This window comes from Oncorhynchus nerka, linkage group LG18 (genome assembly GCF_034236695.1).
Source record: "Oncorhynchus nerka isolate Pitt River linkage group LG18, Oner_Uvic_2.0, whole genome shotgun sequence".
In the NCBI taxonomy this organism is placed as follows: Eukaryota; Metazoa; Chordata; class Actinopteri; order Salmoniformes; family Salmonidae; genus Oncorhynchus; species Oncorhynchus nerka.
Genome location: NC_088413.1, coordinates 6,578,185 through 6,603,184, shown reverse-complemented (window position 1 = coordinate 6,603,184; position 25,000 = coordinate 6,578,185). Strand labels below are relative to the sequence as shown.

The following is a 25,000-nucleotide window of genomic DNA, read 5'->3' as shown; positions in this document are numbered from 1 at the left end:
AACCCCATCATCATCACCACCATCACCACCACCACCATCATCACCAACCCCATCATCATCACCACCATCACCACCACCACCATCACCACCACCATCATCACCACCAACCCCATCATCATCACCACCAACCCCATCACCACCATCACCATCATCACCAACCCCATCACCACCACCACCATCACCACCACCATCACCACCACCACCATCATCACCAACCCCATCATCATCACCACCATCACCACCACCATCACCACCACCACCACCATCATCACCAACCCCATCATCATCATCACCACCATCACCACCACCACCATCATCACCAACCCCATCATCATCACCACCATCACCACCACCACCATCATCACCAACCCCATCATCATCACCACCATCACCACCACCACCATCATCACCAACCCCATCATCATCACCACCATCACCACCACCACCATCATCACCAACCCCATCATCATCACCACCATCACCACCACCACCAACCCCATCATCATCACCACCATCACCACCACCACCATCATCACCAACCCCATCATCATCACCACCATCACCACCACCACCAACCCCATCATCATCACCACCATCACCACCAACCCCATCATCATCACCACCATCACCACCAACCCCATCATCACCAACCCCATCATCACCACCATCACCACCACCACCATCATCACCAACCCCATCATCATCACCACCATCACCACCAACCCCATCATCATCACCACCATCACCACCAACCCCATCATCATCACCACCATCACCACCAACCCCATCATCATCACCACCATCACCACCACCACCATCATCACCAACCCCATCATCATCACCACCATCACCACCACCATCATCACCACCAACCCCATCACCACCATCACCATCATCACCAACCCCATCACCACCACCACCATCACCATCACCACCACCACCACCATCATCACCAACCCCATCATCATCACCATCATCATCACCACCATCACCACCACCATCACCACCACCATCACCATCATCACCAACCCCATCATCACCACCACCATCATCACCACCAACCCCATCATCATCACCACCAACCCCATCACCACCATCACCATCATCACCAACCCCATCACCACCATCACCACCACCATCACCACCACCACCATCATCACCAACCCCATCATCATCACCACCATCATCACCACCATCACCACCACCATCACCACCACCACCATCATCACCAACCCCATCATCACCACCACCATCATCACCACCAACCCCATCATCATCACCACCAACCCCATCACCACCATCACCATCATCACCACCACCATCACCACCACCATCATCACCAACCCCATCATCATCACCACCATCATCACCACCATCACCACCATCACCACCACCATCACCATCACCACCATCACCATAGTTATATTATATTCAGTATATATTCATCACCATAGTTACAACCCCATCACCACCACCACCATCAACCCCATCACCACCATCATCACCAACCCCATCATCACCAACCCCATCACCACCATCACCACCATCACCACCATCACCATAGTTACAACCCCATCACCATAGTTACAACCCCATCACCATAGTTATAATATTATATTCAGTATATATTCATCACCATAGTTATAATATTATATTCAGTATATATTCATCACCAACCCCATCACCATAGTTACAACCCCATCACCATAGTTACAACCCCATCACCATAGTTACAACCCCATCATCATAATATTATATTCAGACCTTCTTGATGCCGACTGGGTGGCGGTACTCGGTCAACATCTGCCAGTCTTCCACCAGGATACACACTATCACACCACTCTGGGAGGAGACATGGAGAGATACACACTATCACACCACTCTGGGGGGAGACATGGAGAGACACACACTATCACACCACTCTGGGGGGAGACATGGAGAGATACACACTATCACACCACTCTGGGAGGAGACATGGAGAGATACACACTATCACACCACTCTGGGGGGAGACATGGAGAGATACACACTATCACACCACTCTGGGAGGAGACATGGAGAGAGACACACTATCACACCACTCTGGGAGGAGACATGGAGAGACACACACTATCACACCACTCTGGGGGGAGACATGGAGAGATACACACTATCACACCACTCTGGGAGGAGACATGGAGAGACATGGAGAGATACACACTATCACACCACTCTGGGAGGAGACATGGAGAGATACACACTATCACACCACTCTGGGAGGAGACATGGAGAGACACACACTATCACACCACTCTGGGAGGAGACATGGAGAGACACACACTATCACACCACTCTGGGAGGAGACATGGAGAGATACACACTATCACACCACTCTGGGAGGAGACATGGAGAGATACACACTATCACACCACTCTGGGAGGAGACATGGAGAGACATGGAGAGACACACACTATCACACCACTCTGGGAGGAGACATGGAGAGACACACACTATCACACCACTCTGGGAGGAGACATGGAGAGACACACACTATCACACCACTCTGGGAGGAGACATGGAGAGACACACACTATCACACCACTCTGGGAGGAGACATGGAGAGACACACACTATCACACCACTCTGGGAGGAGACATGGAGAGATACACACTATCACACCACTCTGGGAGGAGACATGGAGAGACACACACTATCACACCACTCTGGGAGGAGACATGGAGAGACACACACTATCACACCACTCTGGGAGGAGACATGGAGAGACACACACTATCACACCACTCTGGGGGGAGACATGGAGAGATACACACTATCACACCACTCTGGGAGGAGACATGGAGAGACACACACTATCACACCACTCTGGGAGGAGACATGGAGAGACACACACTATCACACCACTCTGGGAGGAGACATGGAGAGACACACACTATCACACCACTCTGGGAGGAGACATGGAGAGACATGGAGAGATACACACTATCACACCACTCTGGGAGGAGACATGGAGAGACACACACTATCACACCACTCTGGGAGGAGACATGGAGAGATACACACTATCACACCACTCTGGGAGGAGACATGGAGAGATACACACTATCACACCACTCTGGGGGGAGACATGGAGAGATACACACTATCACACCACTCTGGGAGGAGACATGGAGAGATACACACTATCACACCAATCTGGGAGGAGACATGGAGAGACATGGAGAGATACACACTATCACACCACTCTGGGAGGAGACATGGAGAGACACACACTATCACACCACTCTGGGAGGAGACATGGAGAGACACACACTATCACACCACTCTGGGGGGAGACATGGAGAGACATGGAGAGAGACACACTATCACATCACTCTGGGAGGAGACATGGAGAGATACACACTATCACACCACTCTGGGAGGAGACATGGAGAGACACACACTATCACACCACTCTGGGAGGAGACATGGAGAGATACACACTATCACACCACTCTGGGAGGAGACATGGAGAGATACACACTATCACACCACTCTGGGAGGAGACATGGAGAGATACACACTATCACACCACTCTGGGAGGAGACATGGAGAGATACACACTATCACACCACTCTGGGAGGAGACATGGAGAGATACACACACTATCACACCACTCTGGGAGGAGACATGGAGAGATACACACTATCACACCACTCTGGGAGGAGACATGGAGAGATACACACTATCACACTACTCTGGGAGGAGACATGGAGAGACACACACTATCACACCACTCTGGGAGGAGACATGGAGAGACATGGAGAGACACACACTATCACACCACTCTGGGAGGAGACATGGAGAGACACACACTATCACACCACTCTGGGGGGAGACATGGAGAGACACACACTATCACACCACTCTGGGAGGAGACATGGAGAGACACACACTATCACACCACTCTGGGAGGAGACATGGAGAGACACACACTATCACACCACTCTGGGAGGAGACATGGAGAGATACACACTATCACACCACTCTGGGGGGAGACATGGAGAGACATGGAGAGAGACACACTATCACACCACTCTGGGGGGAGACATGGAGAGACATGGAGAGAGACACACTATCACACCACTCTGGGAGGAGACATGGAGAGAAACACACTATCACACCACTCTGGGAGGAGACATGGAGAGATACACACTATCACACCACTCTGGGAGGAGACATGGAGAGACAAGGAGAGATACACACTATCACACCACTCTGGGAGGAGACATGGAGAGATACACACTATCACACCACTCTGGGAGGAGACATGGAGAGACACACACTATCACACCACTCTGGGAGGAGACATGGAGAGATACACACTATCACACCACTCTGGGAGGAGACATGGAGAGATACACACTATCACACCACTCTGGGAGGAGACATGGAGAGATACACACTATCACACCACTCTGGGAGGAGACATGGAGAGATACACACACTATCACACCACTCTGGGAGGAGACATGGAGAGAGACACACTATCACACCACTCTGGAAGGAGACATGGAGAGACACACACTATCACACCACTCTGGGAGGAGACATGGAGAGAGACACACTATCACACCACTCTGGGAGGAGACATGGAGAGATACACACTATCACACTACTCTGGGAGGAGACATGGAGAGACACACACTATCACACCACTCTGGGAGGAGACATGGAGAGACACACACTATCACACCACTCTGGGAGGAGACATGGAGAGACATGGAGAGATACACACTATCACACCACTCTGGGAGGAGACATGGAGAGACACACACTATCACACCACTCTGGGAGGAGACATGGAGAGACATGGAGAGATACACACTATCACACCACTCTGGGAGGAGACATGGAGAGATACACACTATCACACCACTCTGGGGGGAGACATGGAGAGACATGGAGAGATACACACTATCACACCACTCTGGGAGGAGACATGGAGAGACACACACACTATCACACCACTCTGGGAGGAGACATGGAGAGACATGGAGAGATACACACTATCACACCACTCTGGGAGGAGACATGGAGAGACATGGAGAGATACACACTATCACACCACTCTGGGAGGAGACATGGAGAGACATGGAGAGACACACACTATCACACCACTCTGGGAGGAGACATGGAGAGACACACACTATCACACCACTCTGGGGGGAGACATGGAGAGACACACACTATCACACCACTCTGGGAGGAGACATGGAGAGACACACACTATCACACCACTCTGGGAGGAGACATGGAGAGACACACACTATCACACCACTCTGGGAGGAGACATGGAGAGATACACACTATCACACCACTCTGGGGGGAGACATGGAGAGACATGGAGAGAGACACACTATCACACCACTCTGGGGGGAGACATGGAGAGACATGGGAGAGACACACTATCACACCACTCTGGGAGGAGACATGGAGAGAAACACACTATCACACCACTCTGGGAGGAGACATGGAGAGATACACACTATCACACCACTCTGGGAGGAGACATGGAGAGACAAGGAGAGATACACACTATCACACCACTCTGGGAGGAGACATGGAGAGATACACACTATCACACCACTCTGGGAGGAGACATGGAGAGACACACACTATCACACCACTCTGGGAGGAGACATGGAGAGATACACACTATCACACCACTCTGGGAGGAGACATGGAGAGATACACACTATCACACCACTCTGGGAGGAGACATGGAGAGATACACACTATCACACCACTCTGGGAGGAGACATGGAGAGATACACACACTATCACACCACTCTGGGAGGAGACATGGAGAGAGACACACTATCACACCACTCTGGAAGGAGACATGGAGAGACACACACTATCACACCACTCTGGGAGGAGACATGGAGAGAGACACACTATCACACCACTCTGGGAGGAGACATGGAGAGATACACACTATCACACTACTCTGGGAGGAGACATGGAGAGACACACACTATCACACCACTCTGGGAGGAGACATGGAGAGACACACACTATCACACCACTCTGGGAGGAGACATGGAGAGACATGGAGAGATACACACTATCACACCACTCTGGGAGGAGACATGGAGAGACACACACTATCACACCACTCTGGGAGGAGACATGGAGAGACATGGAGAGATACACACTATCACACCACTCTGGGAGGAGACATGGAGAGATACACACTATCACACCACTCTGGGGGGAGACATGGAGAGACATGGAGAGATACACACTATCACACCACTCTGGGAGGAGACATGGAGAGACACACACACTATCACACCACTCTGGGAGGAGACATGGAGAGACATGGAGAGATACACACTATCACACCACTCTGGGAGGAGACATGGAGAGACATGGAGAGATACACACTATCACACCACTCTGGGAGGAGACATGGAGAGACACACACTATCACACCACTCTGGGAGGAGACATGGAGAGATACACACTATCACACCACTCTGGGAGGAGACATGGAGAGAGACACACTATCACACCACTCTGGGAGGAGACATGGAGAGATACACACTATCACACCACTCTGGGAGGAGACATGGAGAGATACACACTATCACACCACTCTGGGAGGAGACATGGAGAGATACACACTATCACACCACTCTGGGAGGAGACATGGAGAGATACACACTATCACACCACTCTGGGAGGAGATATGGAGAGACATGGAGAGATACACACTATCACACCACTCTGGGAGGAGACATGGAGAGATACACACTATCACACCACTCTGGGAGGAGACATGGAGAGATACACACTATCACACCACTCTGGGAGGAGACATGGAGAGATACACACTATCACACCACTCTGGGAGGAGACATGGAGAGATACACACTATCACACCACTCTGGGAGGAGACATGGAGAGATACACACACTATCACACCACTCTGGGAGGAGACATGGAGAGACATGGAGAGATACACACTATCACACCACTCTGGGAGGAGACATGGAGAGACACACACTATCACACCACTCTGGGGGGAGACATGGAGAGATACACACTATCACACCACTCTGGGAGGAGACATGGAGAGATACACACTATCACACCACTCTGGGAGGAGACATGGAGAGATACACACTATCACACCACTCTGGGAGGAGACATGGAGAGACACACACTATCACACCACTCTGGGAGGAGACATGGAGAGACATGGAGAGATACACACCATCACACCACTCTGGGAGGAGACATGGAGAGATACACACTATCACACCACTCTGGGAGGAGACATGGAGAGATACACACTATCACACCACTCTGGGAGGAGACATGGAGAGACACACACTATCACACCACTCTGGGAGGAGACATGGAGAGATACACACTATCACACCACTCTGGGAGGAGACATGGAGAGACACACACTATCACACCACTCTGGGAGGAGACATGGAGAGACACACACTATCACACCACTCTGGGAGGAGACATGGAGAGATACACACACTATCACACCACTCTGGGAGGAGACATGGAGAGATACACACACTATCACACCACTCTGGGAGGAGACATGGAGAGATACACACACTATCACACCACTCTGGGAGGAGACATGGAGAGACATGGAGAGATACACACTATCACACCACTCTGGGAGGAGACATGGAGAGATACACACTATCACACCACTCTGGGAGGAGACATGGAGAGACACACACTATCACACCACTCTGGGAGGAGACATGGAGAGATACACACTATCACACCACTCTGGGAGGAGACATGGAGAGATACACACTATCACACCACTCTGGGAGGAGACATGGAGAGATACACACTATCACACCACTCTGGGAGGAGACATGGAGAGACACACACTATCACACCACTCTGGGAGGAGACATGGAGAGACATGGAGAGATACACACCATCACACCACTCTGGGAGGAGACATGGAGAGATACACACTATCACACCACTCTGGGAGGAGACATGGAGAGATACACACTATCACACCACTCTGGGAGGAGACATGGAGAGATACACACTATCACACCACTCTGGGAGGAGACATGGAGAGACACACACTATCACACCACTCTGGGAGGAGACATGGAGAGAGACACACTATCACACCACTCTGGGAGGAGACATGGAGAGACACACACTATCACACCACTCTGGGAGGAGACATGGAGAGATACACACTATCACACCACTCTGGGAGGAGACATGGAGAGATACACACTATCACACCACTCTGGGAGGAGACATGGAGAGATACACACTATCACACCACTCTGGGAGGAGACATGGAGAGATACACACTATCACACCACTCTGGGAGGAGACATGGAGAGATACACACTATCACACCACTCTGGGAGGAGACATGGAGAGATACACACTATCACACCACTCTGGGGGGAGACATGGAGAGATACACACTATCACACCACTCTGGGGGGAGACATGGAGAGATACACACTATCACACCACTCTGGGAGGAGACATGGAGAGACATGGAGATACACACTATCACACCACTCTGGGAGGAGACATGGAGAGATACACACTATCACACCACTCTGGGGGGAGACATGGAGAGACACACACTATCACACCACTCTGGGAGGAGACATGGAGAGATACACACTATCACACCACTCTGGGAGGAGACATGGAGAGATACACACTATCACACCACTCTGGGGGGAGACATGGAGACATGGAGAGACACACACTATCACACCACTCTGGGAGGAGACATGGAGAGACATGGAGAGACACACACTATCACACCACTCTGGGAGGAGACATGGAGAGAGACACACTATCACACCACTCTGGGAGGAGACATGGAGAGATACACACTATCACACCACTCTGGGAGGAGACATGGAGAGAGACACACTATCACACCACTCTGGGGGGAGACATGGAGAGATACACACTATCACACCACTCTGGGAGGAGACATGGAGAGATACACACTATCACACCACTCTGGGAGGAGACATGGAGAGACACACACTATCACACCACTCTGGGAGGAGACATGGAGAGATACACACTATCACACCACTCTGGGAGGAGACATGGGAGATACACACTATCACACCACTCTGGGAGGAGACATGGAGAGACACACACTATCACACCACTCTGGGAGGAGACATGGAGAGATACACACTATCACACCACTCTGGGAGGAGACATGGAGAGACACACACTATCACACCACTCTGGGAGGAGACATGGAGAGACATGGAGAGATACACACCATCACACCACTCTGGGAGGAGACATGGAGAGATACACACTATCACACCACTCTGGGAGGAGACATGGAGAGATACACACTATCACACCACTCTGGGAGGAGACATGGAGAGATACACACTATCACACCACTCTGGGAGGAGACATGGAGAGATACACACTATCACACCACTCTGGGAGGAGACATGGAGAGACACACACTATCACACCACTCTGGGAGGAGACATGGAGAGAGACACACTATCACACCACTCTGGGAGGAGACATGGAGAGACACACACTATCACACCACTCTGGGAGGAGACATGGAGAGACACACACTATCACACCACTCTGGGAGGAGACATGGAGAGATACACACTATCACACCACTCTGGGAGGAGACATGGAGAGATACACACTATCACACCACTCTGGGAGGAGACATGGAGAGATACACACTATCACACCACTCTGGGAGGAGACATGGAGAGACACACACTATCACACCACTCTGGGAGGAGACATGGAGAGAGACACACTATCACACCACTCTGGGAGGAGACATGGAGAGATACACACTATCACACCACTCTGGGAGGAGACATGGAGAGATACACACACTATCACACCACTCTGGGAGGAGACATGGAGAGACATGGAGAGATACACACTATCACACCACTCTGGGAGGAGACATGGAGAGATACACACTATCACACCACTCTGGGAGGAGACATGGAGAGATACACACTATCACACCACTCTGGGAGGAGACATGGAGAGATACACACTATCACACCACTCTGGGGGGAGACATGGAGAGATACACACTATCACACCACTCTGGGGGGAGACATGGAGAGATACACACTATCACACCACTCTGGGAGGAGACATGGAGAGACATGGAGATACACACTATCACACCACTCTGGGAGGAGACATGGAGAGATACACACTATCACACCACTCTGGGGGGAGACATGGAGAGACACACACTATCACACCACTCTGGGAGGAGACATGGAGAGATACACACTATCACACCACTCTGGGAGGAGACATGGAGAGATACACACTATCACACCACTCTGGGGGAGACATGGAGACATGGAGAGACACACACTATCACACCACTCTGGGAGGAGACATGGAGAGACATGGAGAGACACACACTATCACACCACTCTGGGAGGAGACATGGAGAGAGACACACTATCACACCACTCTGGGAGGAGACATGGAGAGATACACACTATCACACCACTCTGGGAGGAGACATGGAGAGAGACACACTATCACACCACTCTGGGGGGAGACATGGAGAGATACACACTATCACACCACTCTGGGAGGAGACATGGAGAGATACACACTATCACACCACTCTGGGAGGAGACATGGAGAGACACACACTATCACACCACTCTGGGAGGAGACATGGAGAGATACACACTATCACACCACTCTGGGAGGAGACATGGAGAGATACACACTATCACACCACTCTGGGAGGAGACATGGAGAGACACACACTATCACACCACTCTGGGAGGAGACATGGAGAGATACACACTATCACACCACTCTGGGAGGAGACATGGAGAGACACACACTATCACACCACTCTGGGAGGAGACATGGAGACATGGAGAGACACACACTATCACACCACTCTGGGAGGAGACATGGAGAGACATGGAGAGACACACACTATCACACCACTCTGGGAGGAGACATGGAGGAGACATGGAGAGAGACACACTATCACACCACTCTGGGAGGAGACATGGAGAGATACACACTATCACACCACTCTGGGAGGAGACATGGAGAGATACACACTATCACACCACTCTGGGGGGAGACATGGAGAGACATGGAGAGATACACACTATCACACCACTCTGGGGGGAGACATGGAGAGACATGGAGAGATACACACTATCACACCACTCTGGGAGGAGACATGGAGAGATACACACTATCACACCACTCTGGGAGGAGACATGGAAAGATACACACTATCACACCACTCTGGGAGGAGACATGGAGAGACACACACTATCACACCACTCTGGGAGGAGACATGGAGAGATACACACCATCACACCACTCTGGGAGGAGACATGGAGAGATACACACTATCACACCACTCTGGGGAGAGACATGGAGAGATACACACTATCACACCACTCTGGAAGGAGACATGGAGAGACACACACTATCACACCACTCTGGGAGGAGACATGGAGAGACACACACTATCACACCACTCTGGGAGGAGACATGGAGAGACATGGAGAGATACACACTATCACACCACTCTGGGAGGAGACATGGAGAGATACACACTATCACACCACTCTGGGAGGAGACATGGAGAGATACACACACTATCACACCACTCTGGGAGGAGACATGGAGAGATACACACACTATCACACCACTCTGGGAGGAGACATGGAGAGACATGGAGAGATACACACTATCACACCACTCTGGGAGGAGACATGGAGAGATACACACTATCACACCACTCTGGGAGGAGACATGGAGAGACACACACTATCACACCACTCTGGGAGGAGACATGGAGAGATACACACTATCACACCACTCTGGGAGGAGACATGGAGAGATACACACTATCACACCACTCTGGGAGGAGACATGGAGAGATACACACACTATCACACCACTCTGGGAGGAGACATGGAGAGATACACACTATCACACCACTCTGGGAGGAGACATGGAGAGATACACACTATCACACTACTCTGGGAGGAGACATGGAGAGACACACACTATCACACCACTCTGGGAGGAGACATGGAGAGACATGGAGAGACACACACTATCACACCACTCTGGGAGGAGACATGGAGAGACACACACTATCACACCACTCTGGGGGGAGACATGGAGAGACACACACTATCACACCACTCTGGGAGGAGACATGGAGAGACACACACTATCACACCACTCTGGGAGGAGACATGGAGAGACACACACTATCACACCACTCTGGGAGGAGACATGGAGAGATACACACTATCACACCACTCTGGGGGGAGACATGGAGAGACATGGAGAGAGACACACTATCACACCACTCTGGGGGGAGACATGGAGAGACATGGAGAGAGACACACTATCACACCACTCTGGGAGGAGACATGGAGAGAGACACACTATCACACCACTCTGGGAGGAGACATGGAGAGATACACACTATCACACCACTCTGGGAGGAGACATGGAGAGACAAGGAGAGATACACACTATCACACCACTCTGGGAGGAGACATGGAGAGATACACACTATCACACCACTCTGGGAGGAGACATGGAGAGATACACACTATCACACCACTCTGGGAGGAGACATGGAGAGATACACACTATCACACCACTCTGGGAGGAGACATGGAGAGATACACACTATCACACCACTCTGGGAGGAGACATGGAGAGATACACACTATCACACCACTCTGGGAGGAGACATGGAGAGACACACACACTATCACACCACTCTGGGAGGAGACATGGAGAGACATGGAGAGATACACACTATCACACCACTCTGGGAGGAGACATGGAGAGACATGGAGAGATACACACTATCACACCACTCTGGGAGGAGACATGGAGAGATACACACTATCACACCACTCTGGGAGGAGACATGGAGAGATACACACTATCACACCACTCTGGGAGGAGACATGGAGAGATACACACTATCACACCACTCTGGGGAGAGACATGGAGAGATACACACTATCACACCACTCTGGGAGGAGACATGGAGAGACACACACTATCACACCACTCTGGGAGGAGACATGGAGAGATACACACCATCACACCACTCTGGGGGGAGACATGGAGAGATACACACTATCACACCACTCTGGGAGGAGACATGGAGAGATACACACTATCACACCACTCTGGGAGGAGACATGGAGAGATACACACTATCACACCACTCTGGGGGGAGACATGGAGAGACATGGAGAGATACACACTATCACACCACTCTGGGAGGAGACATGGAGAGACACACACACTATCACACCACTCTGGGAGGAGACATGGAGAGACATGGAGAGATACACACTATCACACCACTCTGGGAGGAGACATGGAGAGACATGGAGAGATACACACTATCACACCACTCTGGGAGGAGACATGGAGAGATACACACTATCACACCACTCTGGGAGGAGACATGGAGAGATACACACTATCACACCACTCTGGGAGGAGACATGGAGAGATACACACTATCACACCACTCTGGGAGGAGATATGGAGAGACATGGAGAGATACACACTATCACACCACTCTGGGAGGAGACATGGAGAGATACACACTATCACACCACTCTGGGAGGAGACATGGAGAGATACACACTATCACACCACTCTGGGAGGAGACATGGAGAGACATGGAGAGATACACACTATCACACCACTCTGGGAGGAGACATGGAGAGATACACACTATCACACCACTCTGGGAGGAGACATGGAGAGATACACACTATCACACCACTCTGGGAGGAGACATGGAGAGATACACACTATCACACCACTCTGGGAGGAGACATGGAGAGATACACACTATCACACCACTCTGGGAGGAGACATGGAGAGATACACACTATCACACCACTCTGGGAGGAGACATGGAGAGACACACACTATCACACCACTCTGGGAGGAGACATGGAGAGACACACACTATCACACCACTCTGGGAGGAGACATGGAGAGATACACACTATCACACCACTCTGGGAGGAGACATGGAGAGATACACACTATCACACCACTCTGGGAGGAGACATGGAGAGATACACACTATCACACCACTCTGGGGGGAGACATGGAGAGACATGGAGAGATACACACTATCACACCACTCTGGGAGGAGACATGGAGAGATACACACTATCACACCACTCTGGGAGGAGACATGGAGAGATACACACACTATCACACCACTCTGGGAGGAGACATGGAGAGACATGGAGAGATACACACTATCACACCACTCTGGGAGGAGACATGGAGAGACACACACTATCACACCACTCTGGGGGGAGACATGGAGAGATACACACTATCACACCACTCTGGGAGGAGACATGGAGAGATACACACTATCACACCACTCTGGGAGGAGACATGGAGAGATACACACTATCACACCACTCTGGGGGGAGACATGGAGAGATACACACTATCACACCACTCTGGGAGGAGACATGGAGAGATACACACTATCACACCACTCTGGGAGGAGACATGGAGAGATACACACTATCACACCACTCTGGGAGGAGACATGGAGAGACACACACTATCACACCACTCTGGGAGGAGACATGGAGAGACATGGAGAGATACACACCATCACACCACTCTGGGAGGAGACATGGAGAGATACACACTATCACACCACTCTGGGAGGAGACATGGAGAGATACACACTATCACACCACTCTGGGAGGAGACATGGAGAGATACACACACTATCACACCACTCTGGGAGGAGACATGGAGAGATACACACACTATCACACCACTCTGGGAGGAGACATGGAGAGACACACACTATCACACCACTCTGGGAGGAGACATGGAGAGATACACACTATCACACCACTCTGGGAGGAGACATGGAGAGAGATACACACTATCACACCACTATGGGAGGAGACATGGAGAGATACACACTATCACACCACTTTGGGAGGAGACATGGAGAGATACACACTATCACACCACTCTGGGAGGAGACATGGAGAGATACACACTATCACACCACTCTGGGAGGAGACATGGAGAGACACACACTATCACACCACTCTGGGAGGAGACATGGAGAGATACACACACTATCACACCACTCTGGGAGGAGACATGGAGAGATACACACACTATCACACCACTCTGGGAGGAGACATGGAGAGATACACACACTATCACACCACTCTGGGAGGAGACATGGAGAGACATGGAGAGATACACACTATCACACCACTCTGGGAGGAGACATGGAGAGATACACACTATCACACCACTCTGGGAGGAGACATGGAGAGATACACACTATCACACCACTCTGGGAGGAGACATGGAGAGACACACACTATCACACCACTCTGGGAGGAGACATGGAGAGATACACACTATCACACCACTCTGGGAGGAGACATGGAGAGATACACACTATCACACCACTCTGGGAGGAGACATGGAGAGACATGGAGAGATACACACTATCACACCACTCTGGGAGGAGACATGGAGAGATACACACTATCACACCACTCTGGGAGGAGACATGGAGAGATACACACTATCACACCACTCTGGGAGGAGACATGGAGAGATACACACTATCACACCACTCTGGGAGGAGACATGGAGAGATACACACTATCACACCACTCTGGGAGGAGACATGGAGAGACATGGAGAGATACACACTATCACACCACTCTGGGAGGAGACATGGAGAGATACACACTATCACACCACTCTGGGAGGAGACATGGAGAGATACACACTATCACACCACTCTGGGGGGAGACATGGAGAGAGACACACTATCACACCACTCTGGGAGGAGACATGGAGAGATACACACTATCACACCACTCTGGGAGGAGACATGGAGAGATACACACTATCACACCACTCTGGGAGGAGACATGGAGAGATACACACTATCACACCACTCTGGGAGGAGACATGGAGAGACATGGAGAGACACACACTATCACACCACTCTGGGAGGAGACATGGAGAGATACACACTATCACACCACTCTGGGAGGAGACATGGAGAGATACACACTATCACACCACTCTGGGAGGAGACATGGAGAGATACACACTATCACACCACTCTGGGAGGAGACATGGAGAGATACACACTATCACACCACTCTGGGAGGAGACATGGAGAGATACACACTATCACACCACTCTGGGAGGAGATATGGAGAGACATGGAGAGATACACACTATCACACCACTCTGGGAGGAGACATGGAGAGATACACACTATCACACCACTCTGGGAGGAGACATGGAGAGATACACACTATCACACCACTCTGGGAGGAGACATGGAGAGACATGGAGAGATACACACTATCACACCACTCTGGGAGGAGACATGGAGAGATACACACTATCACACCACTCTGGGAGGAGACATGGAGAGATACACACTATCACACCACTCTGGGAGGAGACATGGAGAGATACACACTATCACACCACTCTGGGAGGAGACATGGAGAGATACACACTATCACACCACTCTGGGAGGAGACATGGAGAGATACACACTATCACACCACTCTGGGAGGAGACATGGAGAGACACACACTATCACACCACTCTGGGAGGAGACATGGAGAGACACACACTATCACACCACTCTGGGAGGAGACATGGAGAGATACACACTATCACACCACTCTGGGAGGAGACATGGAGAGATACACACTATCACACCACTCTGGGAGGAGACATGGAGAGATACACACTATCACACCACTCTGGGATGGGAGACATGGAGAGATACACACTATCACACCACTCTGGGAGGAGACATGGAGAGATACACACTATCACACCACTCTGGGAGGAGACATGGAGAGACACACACTATCACACCACTCTGGGAGGAGACATGGAGAGACATGGAGAGATACACACTATCACACCACTCTGGGAGGAGACATGGAGAGACACACACTATCACACCACTCTGGGGGGAGACATGGAGAGATACACACTATCACACCACTCTGGGAGGAGACATGGAGAGATACACACTATCACACCACTCTGGGAGGAGACATGGAGAGATACACACTATCACACCACTCTGGGAGGAGACATGGAGAGATACACACTATCACACCACTCTGGGAGGAGACATGGAGAGATACACACTATCACACCACTCTGGGAGGAGACATGGAGAGATACACACTATCACACCACTCTGGGAGGAGACATGGAGAGACACACACTATCACACCACTCTGGGAGGAGACATGGAGAGACATGGAGAGATACACACCATCACACCACTCTGGGAGGAGACATGGAGAGATACACACTATCACACCACTCTGGGAGGAGACATGGAGAGATACACACACTATCACACCACTCTGGGAGGAGACATGGAGAGATACACACACTATCACACCACTCTGGGAGGAGACATGGAGAGATACACACACTATCACACCACTCTGGGAGGAGACATGGAGAGACACACACTATCACACCACTCTGGGAGGAGACATGGAGAGATACACACTATCACACCACTCTGGGAGGAGACATGGAGAGAGATACACACTATCACACCACTATGGGAGGAGACATGGAGAGATACACACTATCACACCACTCTGGGAGGAGACATGGAGAGATACACACTATCACACCACTCTGGGAGGAGACATGGAGAGATACACACTATCACACCACTCTGGGAGGAGACATGGAGAGACACACACTATCACACCACTCTGGGAGGAGACATGGAGAGATACACACTATCACACCACTCTGGGAGGAGACATGGAGAGATACACACACTATCACACCACTCTGGGAGGAGACATGGAGAGATACACACACTATCACACCACTCTGGGAGGAGACATGGAGAGACATGGAGAGATACACACTATCACACCACTCTGGGAGGAGACATGGAGAGATACACACTATCACACCACTCTGGGAGGAGACATGGAGAGATACACACTATCACACCACTCTGGGAGGAGACATGGAGAGACACACACTATCACACCACTCTGGGAGGAGACATGGAGAGATACACACTATCACACCACTCTGGGAGGGAGACATGGAGAGACATGGAGAGATACACACTATCACACCACTCTGGGAGGAGACATGGAGAGATACACACTATCACACCACTCTGGGAGGAGACATGGAGAGATACACACTATCACACCACTCTGGGAGGAGACATGGAGAGATACACACTATCACACCACTCTGGGAGGAGACATGGAGAGATACACACTATCACACCACTCTGGGAGGAGACATGGAGAGACATGGAGAGATACACACTATCACACCACTCTGGGAGGAGACATGGAGAGATACACACTATCACACCACTCTGGGAGGAGACATGGAGAGATACACACTATCACACCACTCTGGGGGGAGACATGGAGAGAGACACACTATCACACCACTCTGGGAGGAGACATGGAGAGATACACACTATCACACCACTCTGGGAGGAGACATGGAGAGATACACACTATCACACCACTCTGGGAGGAGACATGGAGAGATACACACTATCACACCACTCTGGGAGGAGACATGGAGAGACATGGAGAGACACACACTATCACACCACTCTGGGAGGAGACATGGAGAGATACACACTATCACACCACTCTGGGAGGAGACATGGAGAGATACACACTATCACACCACTCTGGGAGGAGACATGGAGAGATACACACTATCACACCACTCTGGGAGGAGACATGGAGAGATACACACTATCACACCACTCTGGGGGGAGACATGGAGAGATACACACTATCACACCACTCTGGGAGGAGACATGGAGAGACACACACTATCACACCACTCTGGGAGGAGACATGGAGAGATACACACTATCACACCACTCTGGGAGGAGACATGGAGAGACATGGAGAGAGACACACTATCACACCACTCTGGGAGGAGACATGGAGAGATACACACTATCACACCACTCTGGGAGGAGACATGGAGAGATACACACTATCACACCACTCTGGGAGGAGACATGGAGAGACACACACTATCACACCACTCTGGGAGGAGACATGGAGAGACATGGAGAGAGACACACTATCACACCACTCTGGGAGGAGACATGGAGAGACACACACTATCACACCACTCTGGGAGGAGACATGGAGAGACACACACTATCACACCACTCTGGGAGGAGACATGGAGAGACACACACACTATCACACCACTCTGGCGGGAGACATGGAGAGATACACACTATCACACCACTCTGGGGGGAGACATGGAGAGATACACACTATCACACCACTCTGGGAGGAGACATGGAGAGATACACACTATCACACCACTCTGGGAGGAGACATGGAGAGATACACACTATCACACCACTCTGGGAGGAGACATGGAGAGACACACACTATCACACCACTCTGGGAGGAGACATGGAGAGATACACACCATCACACCACTCTGGGGGGAGACATGGAGAGATACACACTATCACACCACTCTGGGAGGAGACATGGAGAGATACACACTATCACACCACTCTGGGAGGAGACATGGAGAGATACACACTATCACACCACTCTGGGAGGAGACATGGAGAGATACACACTATCACACCACTCTGGGAGGAGACATGGAGAGATACACACTATCACACCACTCTGGGAGGAGACATGGAGAGATACACACTATCACACCACTCTGGGAGGAGACAAGGAACATGGGGTTTCTAGGTTTTAACATCAACTAGGATACACACTAGGAGGTGTGTGTGTGTGTGTGGATGTGTGTGTCTGTGTGTGTATCTGTGTGTGTGTGTATCTGTGTGTGTGTGTGTGTGTGTATCTGTGTGTGTGTATCTGTGTGTCTAGTGTGTGTGTGTGTGTGTCTGTGTGTGTGTGTAGTGTGTGTGTGTGTGTGTGTCTGTGTGTGTGTGTCTTACATCAGTCCCGTAGAACAGGAAGTCGTTAGTGAGGTGTGTGTGTGTGTGTCTTACATCAGTCCCGTAGAACAGGAAGTCGTTAGTGAGGTGTGTGTGGGGTCTTACATCAGTCCCGTAGAACAGGAAGTCGTTAGTGAGGTGTGTGTGTGGGGTCTTACATCAGTCCCGTAGAACAGGAAGTCGTTAGTGAGGTGTGTGTGTGTGTCTTACATCAGTCCCGTAGAACAGGAAGTCGTTAGTGAGGTGTGTGTGTGGGGTCTTACATCAGTCCCGTAGAACAGGAAGTCGTTAGTGAGGTGTGTGTGTGTGTCTTACATCAGTCCCGTAGAACAGGAAGTCGTTAGTGAGGTGTGTGTGGGGTCTTACATCAGTCCGTTAGAACAGGAAGTCGTTAGTGAGGTGTGTGTGTGGGGTCTTACATCAGTCCCGTAGAACAGGAAGTCGTTAGTGAGTTGTGTGTGTGGGGTCTTACATCAGTCCCGTAGAACAGGAAGTCGTTAGTGAGGTGTGTGTGGGGTCTTACATCAGTCCCGTAGAACAGGAAGTCGTTAGTGAGGTGTGTGTGTGTCTTACATCAGTCCCGTAGAACAGGAAGTCGTTAGTGAGGTGTGTGTGTGTCTTACATCAGTCCCGTAGAACAGGAAGTCGTTAGTGAGGGCGTGACTGACGATGTGTTCTTTACGGTCTCCGTCTGGAAACAGCCTGGTCTGTCTCTGTTCCTGTTGGCCCTCGCCCTCAGTCCCGTAGAACACACACAGGAAGATCGTTAGTGACAGGTGTGTACACAGGTGTCTACAACATCAGACCCCCTCAGAACAGGTAGCTGTTAGTGAGGGCGTGACTCACCATGTGTAGCTGTACGGTCCCCTCACCATGTGTCTGTACCCCCCCTCACCATGTGTAGCTGTCTCTGTTCCTGTACCCCCTCCCCCTCCATCTACACCCACACCCACACACACAGCACCCACACACACACACACAGGTTAAGATCACCATGTGTAGCTGGACACTCAAATACCAGGACCTTACCCTCTCCTCCCCCTCACCATAGCAGACCCTCCCCCCTCACCATGTGTAGCTGTACCCTCTCCCCCCTCACCATGTGTAGCTGTACCCTCCCCCCTCACCATGTGTAGCTGTACCCTCCCCCTCACCATGTGTAGCTGTACCCTCCCCCCTCACCATGTGTAGCTGTACCCTCTCCCCCCCCTCACCATGTGTAGCTGTACCCTCCCCCCTCCCATGTGTAGCTGTACCCCCCCCTCACCATGTGTAGCTGTACCCTCTCCCCCCCCCTCACCATGTGTAGCTGTACCCTCCCCCCTCACCATGTGTAGCTGTACCCTCCCCCCTCACCATGTGTAGCTGTACCCTCTCCCCCCTCACCATGTGTAGCTGTACCCTCCCCCCCCCTCACCATGTGTAGCTCCCCCCCCCCTCACCATGTGTAGCTGTACCCCTCCCCCTCTCACCATGTGTAGCTGTACCCCTCCCCCCTCACCATGTGTAGCTGTACCCTCTCCCCCTCTCACCATGTGTAGCTGTACCCCCCTCTCACCCCCCTCTCACCATGTGTAGCTGTACCCTCTCCCCCCCCTCTCACCATGTGTAGCTGTACCCTCTCCCCCTCTCACCATGTGTAGCTGTACCCTCTCCCCCTCTCACCATGTGTAGCTGTACCCTCCCCCCTCACCCCCTCACCATGTGTAGCTGTACCCTCCCCCTCTCACCATGTGTAGCTGTGCCCCCCCCTCTCACCATGTGTAGCTGTACCTCCCCTCCCCCCTCTCACCATGTGTAGCTGTACCCCCCTCCCCCCTCTCACCATGTGTAGCTGTACCCTCCCTCCCCCTCTCACCATGTGTAGCTGTACCTCTCCCCCTCTCACCATGTGTAGCTGTACCCTCTCCCCCCCTCTCACCATGTGTAGCTGTACCCTCTCCTCCCCCTCTCACCATGTGTAGCTGTACCCCCTCCCCCCTCTCACCATGTGTAGCTGTACCCTCTCCCCCCCTCTCACCATGTGTAGCTGTACCCTCCCCCCTCTCACCATGTGTAGCTGTACCCTCTCCCCCCCTCACCATGTGTAGCTGTACCCTCCCCCTCTCACCATGTGTAGCTGTACCCTCCCCCCCTCACCTCACCCCCCCTCTCACCATGTGTAGCTGTCCCATGTGTAGCCCCTCACCATGTGTAGCACCCCCTCTCACCATGTGTAGCTGTACCCCCCCCTCTCCTACCCTCACCCCCCTCACCATGTGTAGCTGTACCCCCAACCCCCCCCTCCATGTGTAGCTGTACCCTCTCCCCCCCCTCTCACCATGTGTAGCTGTGCCCCCCCCTCTCCTCCTCCCCCCAAACACCCCCAACCCTCTCCTCACTCCTCACCATGTGTAGCTGTACCCCCCCTCACCATGTGTACCTGTACCCTCTCCCCCCCTCACCATGTGTAGCTGTACCCTTTCCTCCCCCCCCAAACACCCCCAACCCCCTCACCATGTGTAGCTGTACTGTTTGCACCTCGAACAGACCCTCTCCCCCCTCACCATGTGTAGCTGTACTTTGCCCTCACCATGTGTAGCCCCCCTCACCATGTGTAGCTGTACCCTCCCCCCCCTCTCACCATGTGTAGCAGAGCCCCCTCTCACCATGTGTAGCTGTACTTTCACCCTCTCACCATGTGTAGCTGTACCCTCCCCCCTTCTCACCATGTGTAGCTGTACCCTCCCCCCCTCACCATGTGTAGCTGTACCCTCCCCCCCTCACCATGTGTAGCTGTACCCTCTCTCACCATGTGTAGCTGTACCCTCTCCTCCCCCTCTCACCATGTGTAGCTGTACCCTCCCCCCCTCTCACCATGTGTAGCACCCTCCCCCCCTCTCACCATGTGTAGCTGTACCCCCCCTTCTCACCATGTGTAGCTGTACCCCCCCCCCCTCACCATGTGTACCCTCTCCTCCCCCCTCCCAAACACCCCTCACCCTCTACCCTCCTCCCCCCCCCAAACCCTCTCCTCCTCACCCCCCCAAACACCCCCAACCCTCTCCTCACCCCCTCACCATGTGTAGCTGTACTTTGCCCTCTCACTCCCTCCCCCTCCCCATGTGTAGCTGTACCCTCCCCCTCACCATGTGTAGCTGTACCCCCCCCCCTCACCATGTGTAGCTGTACCCCCCCCTCACCATGTGTAGCTGTACCCCCCCCCTCCTCACCCCCCTCACCATGTGTAGCTGTACCCTCTCCCCCCTCACCATGTGTAGCTGTACCCTCCCCCCCTCACCATGTGTAGCTGTACCCTCCCCCCTCACCATGTGTAGCTGTACCCTCTCCCCCTCACCATGTGTAGCTGTACCCTCTCCCCCCCCTCACCATGTGTAGCTGTACCCTCTCCCCCCCTCACCATGTGTAGCTGTACCCCCCCCCTCACCATGTGTAGCTACCCTCCCCCCTCACCATGTGTAGCTGTACCCTCTCCCCCCCTCACCATGTGTAGCTGTACCCTCCCCCCTCACCATGTGTAGCTGTACCTCTCCCCCCTCACCATGTGTAGCTGTACCCTCTCCCCCCCCCTCACCATGTGTAGCTGTACCCTCCCTCTCCCCTCACCATGTGTAGCTCCCCCCTCACCATGTGTAGCTGTACCCCCCTCTCACCATGTGTAGCTGTACCCTCCCCTCACCATGTGTAGCTGTACCCTCTCTCCCCCCATGTGTAGCTCCCCCCTCACCATGTGTAGCTGTACCCTCTCCCCCCCCTCACCATGTGTAGCCCTCTCCCCCCTCACCATGTGTAGCTGTACCCCCCCCCCCTCACCATGTGTAGCTGTACCCCCCCTCACCATGTGTAGCTTTGCCCTCTCACCAGAGCCCCCCCCTCACCATGTGTAGCTGTACCCTCCCCCCCCCTCACCATGTGTAGCTGTACCCTCCCCACCCCCCCCTCACCATGTGTAGCTGTACCCCCCACCCCACCATGTGTAGCTGTACCCTCTCCCCCCCCTCACCATGTGTAGCTGTACTTTGCCCTCGAACAGAGCCGCTGCGTACTCTGAGTTCAGACACATGGTGGCGATCGTCCCCAAATACTCCATGTCCTTCAGCCTCTCCACACCGGAGTCTCCCAGGGCGTAGAACCAGGCTCGGTTGTTCATCCCCACGGCAACGTGGTAGGGTCCCACGGCGATGAAGTTAGGCTCCACCTCCACCGCCACAGCAACAGGAGCTTCCTGTCAGACGACACGGAGTTCATGACACGCTCACCCGCTCTACAGGTGTTCTGTTTAGAATGGTGTTTTCCCCAGGTGTTCTGTTTAGAATGGTGTTTTCCCCAGGTGTTCTGTTTAGAATGGTGTTTTCCCCAGGTGTTCTGTTTAGAATGTTCCCCAGGTGTTCTGTTTAGAATGTTCCCCCCAGGTGTTCTGTTTAGAATGGTGTTTTCCCCCAGGTGTTCTGTTTAGAATGGTGTTTTCCCCCAGGTGTTCTGTTTAGAATGGTGTTTTCCCCCAGGTGTTCTGTTTAGAATGGTGTTTTCCCCCAGGTGTTCTGTTTAGAATGGTGTTTTCCCCAGGTGTTCTGTTTAGAATGTTCCCCCAGGTGTTCTGTTTAGAATGGTGTTTTCCCCCAGGTGTTCTGTTTAGAATGGTGTTTTCCCCCAGGTGTTCTGTTTAGAATGGTGTTTTCCCCCAGGTGTTCTGTTTAGAATGGTGTTTTCCCCCAGGTGTTCTGTTTAGAATGGTGTTTTCCCCAGGTGTTCTGTTTAGAATGTTGTTTTCCCCCAGGTGTTCTGTTTAGATGGTGTTTTCCCCCAGGTGTTCTGTTTAGAATGGTGTTTTCCCCCAGGTGTTCTGTTTAGAATGGTGTTTTCCCCCAGGTGTTCTGT

At 52.1% G+C, this 25,000-nt stretch overlaps 1 protein-coding gene across 1 annotated transcript in view; it reads right to left on the bottom strand.

Annotated features, from left to right (window-relative positions):
* Nucleotides 1–25,000, bottom strand: part of LOC135561731 (WD repeat-containing protein 19-like) — a 104,685-nt gene that overhangs the window by 50,375 nt on the left and 29,310 nt on the right. The window contains exons 12-14 of the mRNA XM_065003477.1: nucleotides 24,124–24,347; nucleotides 20,746–20,860; nucleotides 1,765–1,842 (exon numbers count right to left, since the gene is read on the bottom strand). Coding sequence (XP_064859549.1) covers nucleotides 1,765–1,842; nucleotides 20,746–20,860; nucleotides 24,124–24,347 — 417 coding nt within the window. The remainder of the gene's footprint in view (nucleotides 1–1,764; nucleotides 1,843–20,745; nucleotides 20,861–24,123; nucleotides 24,348–25,000) is intronic.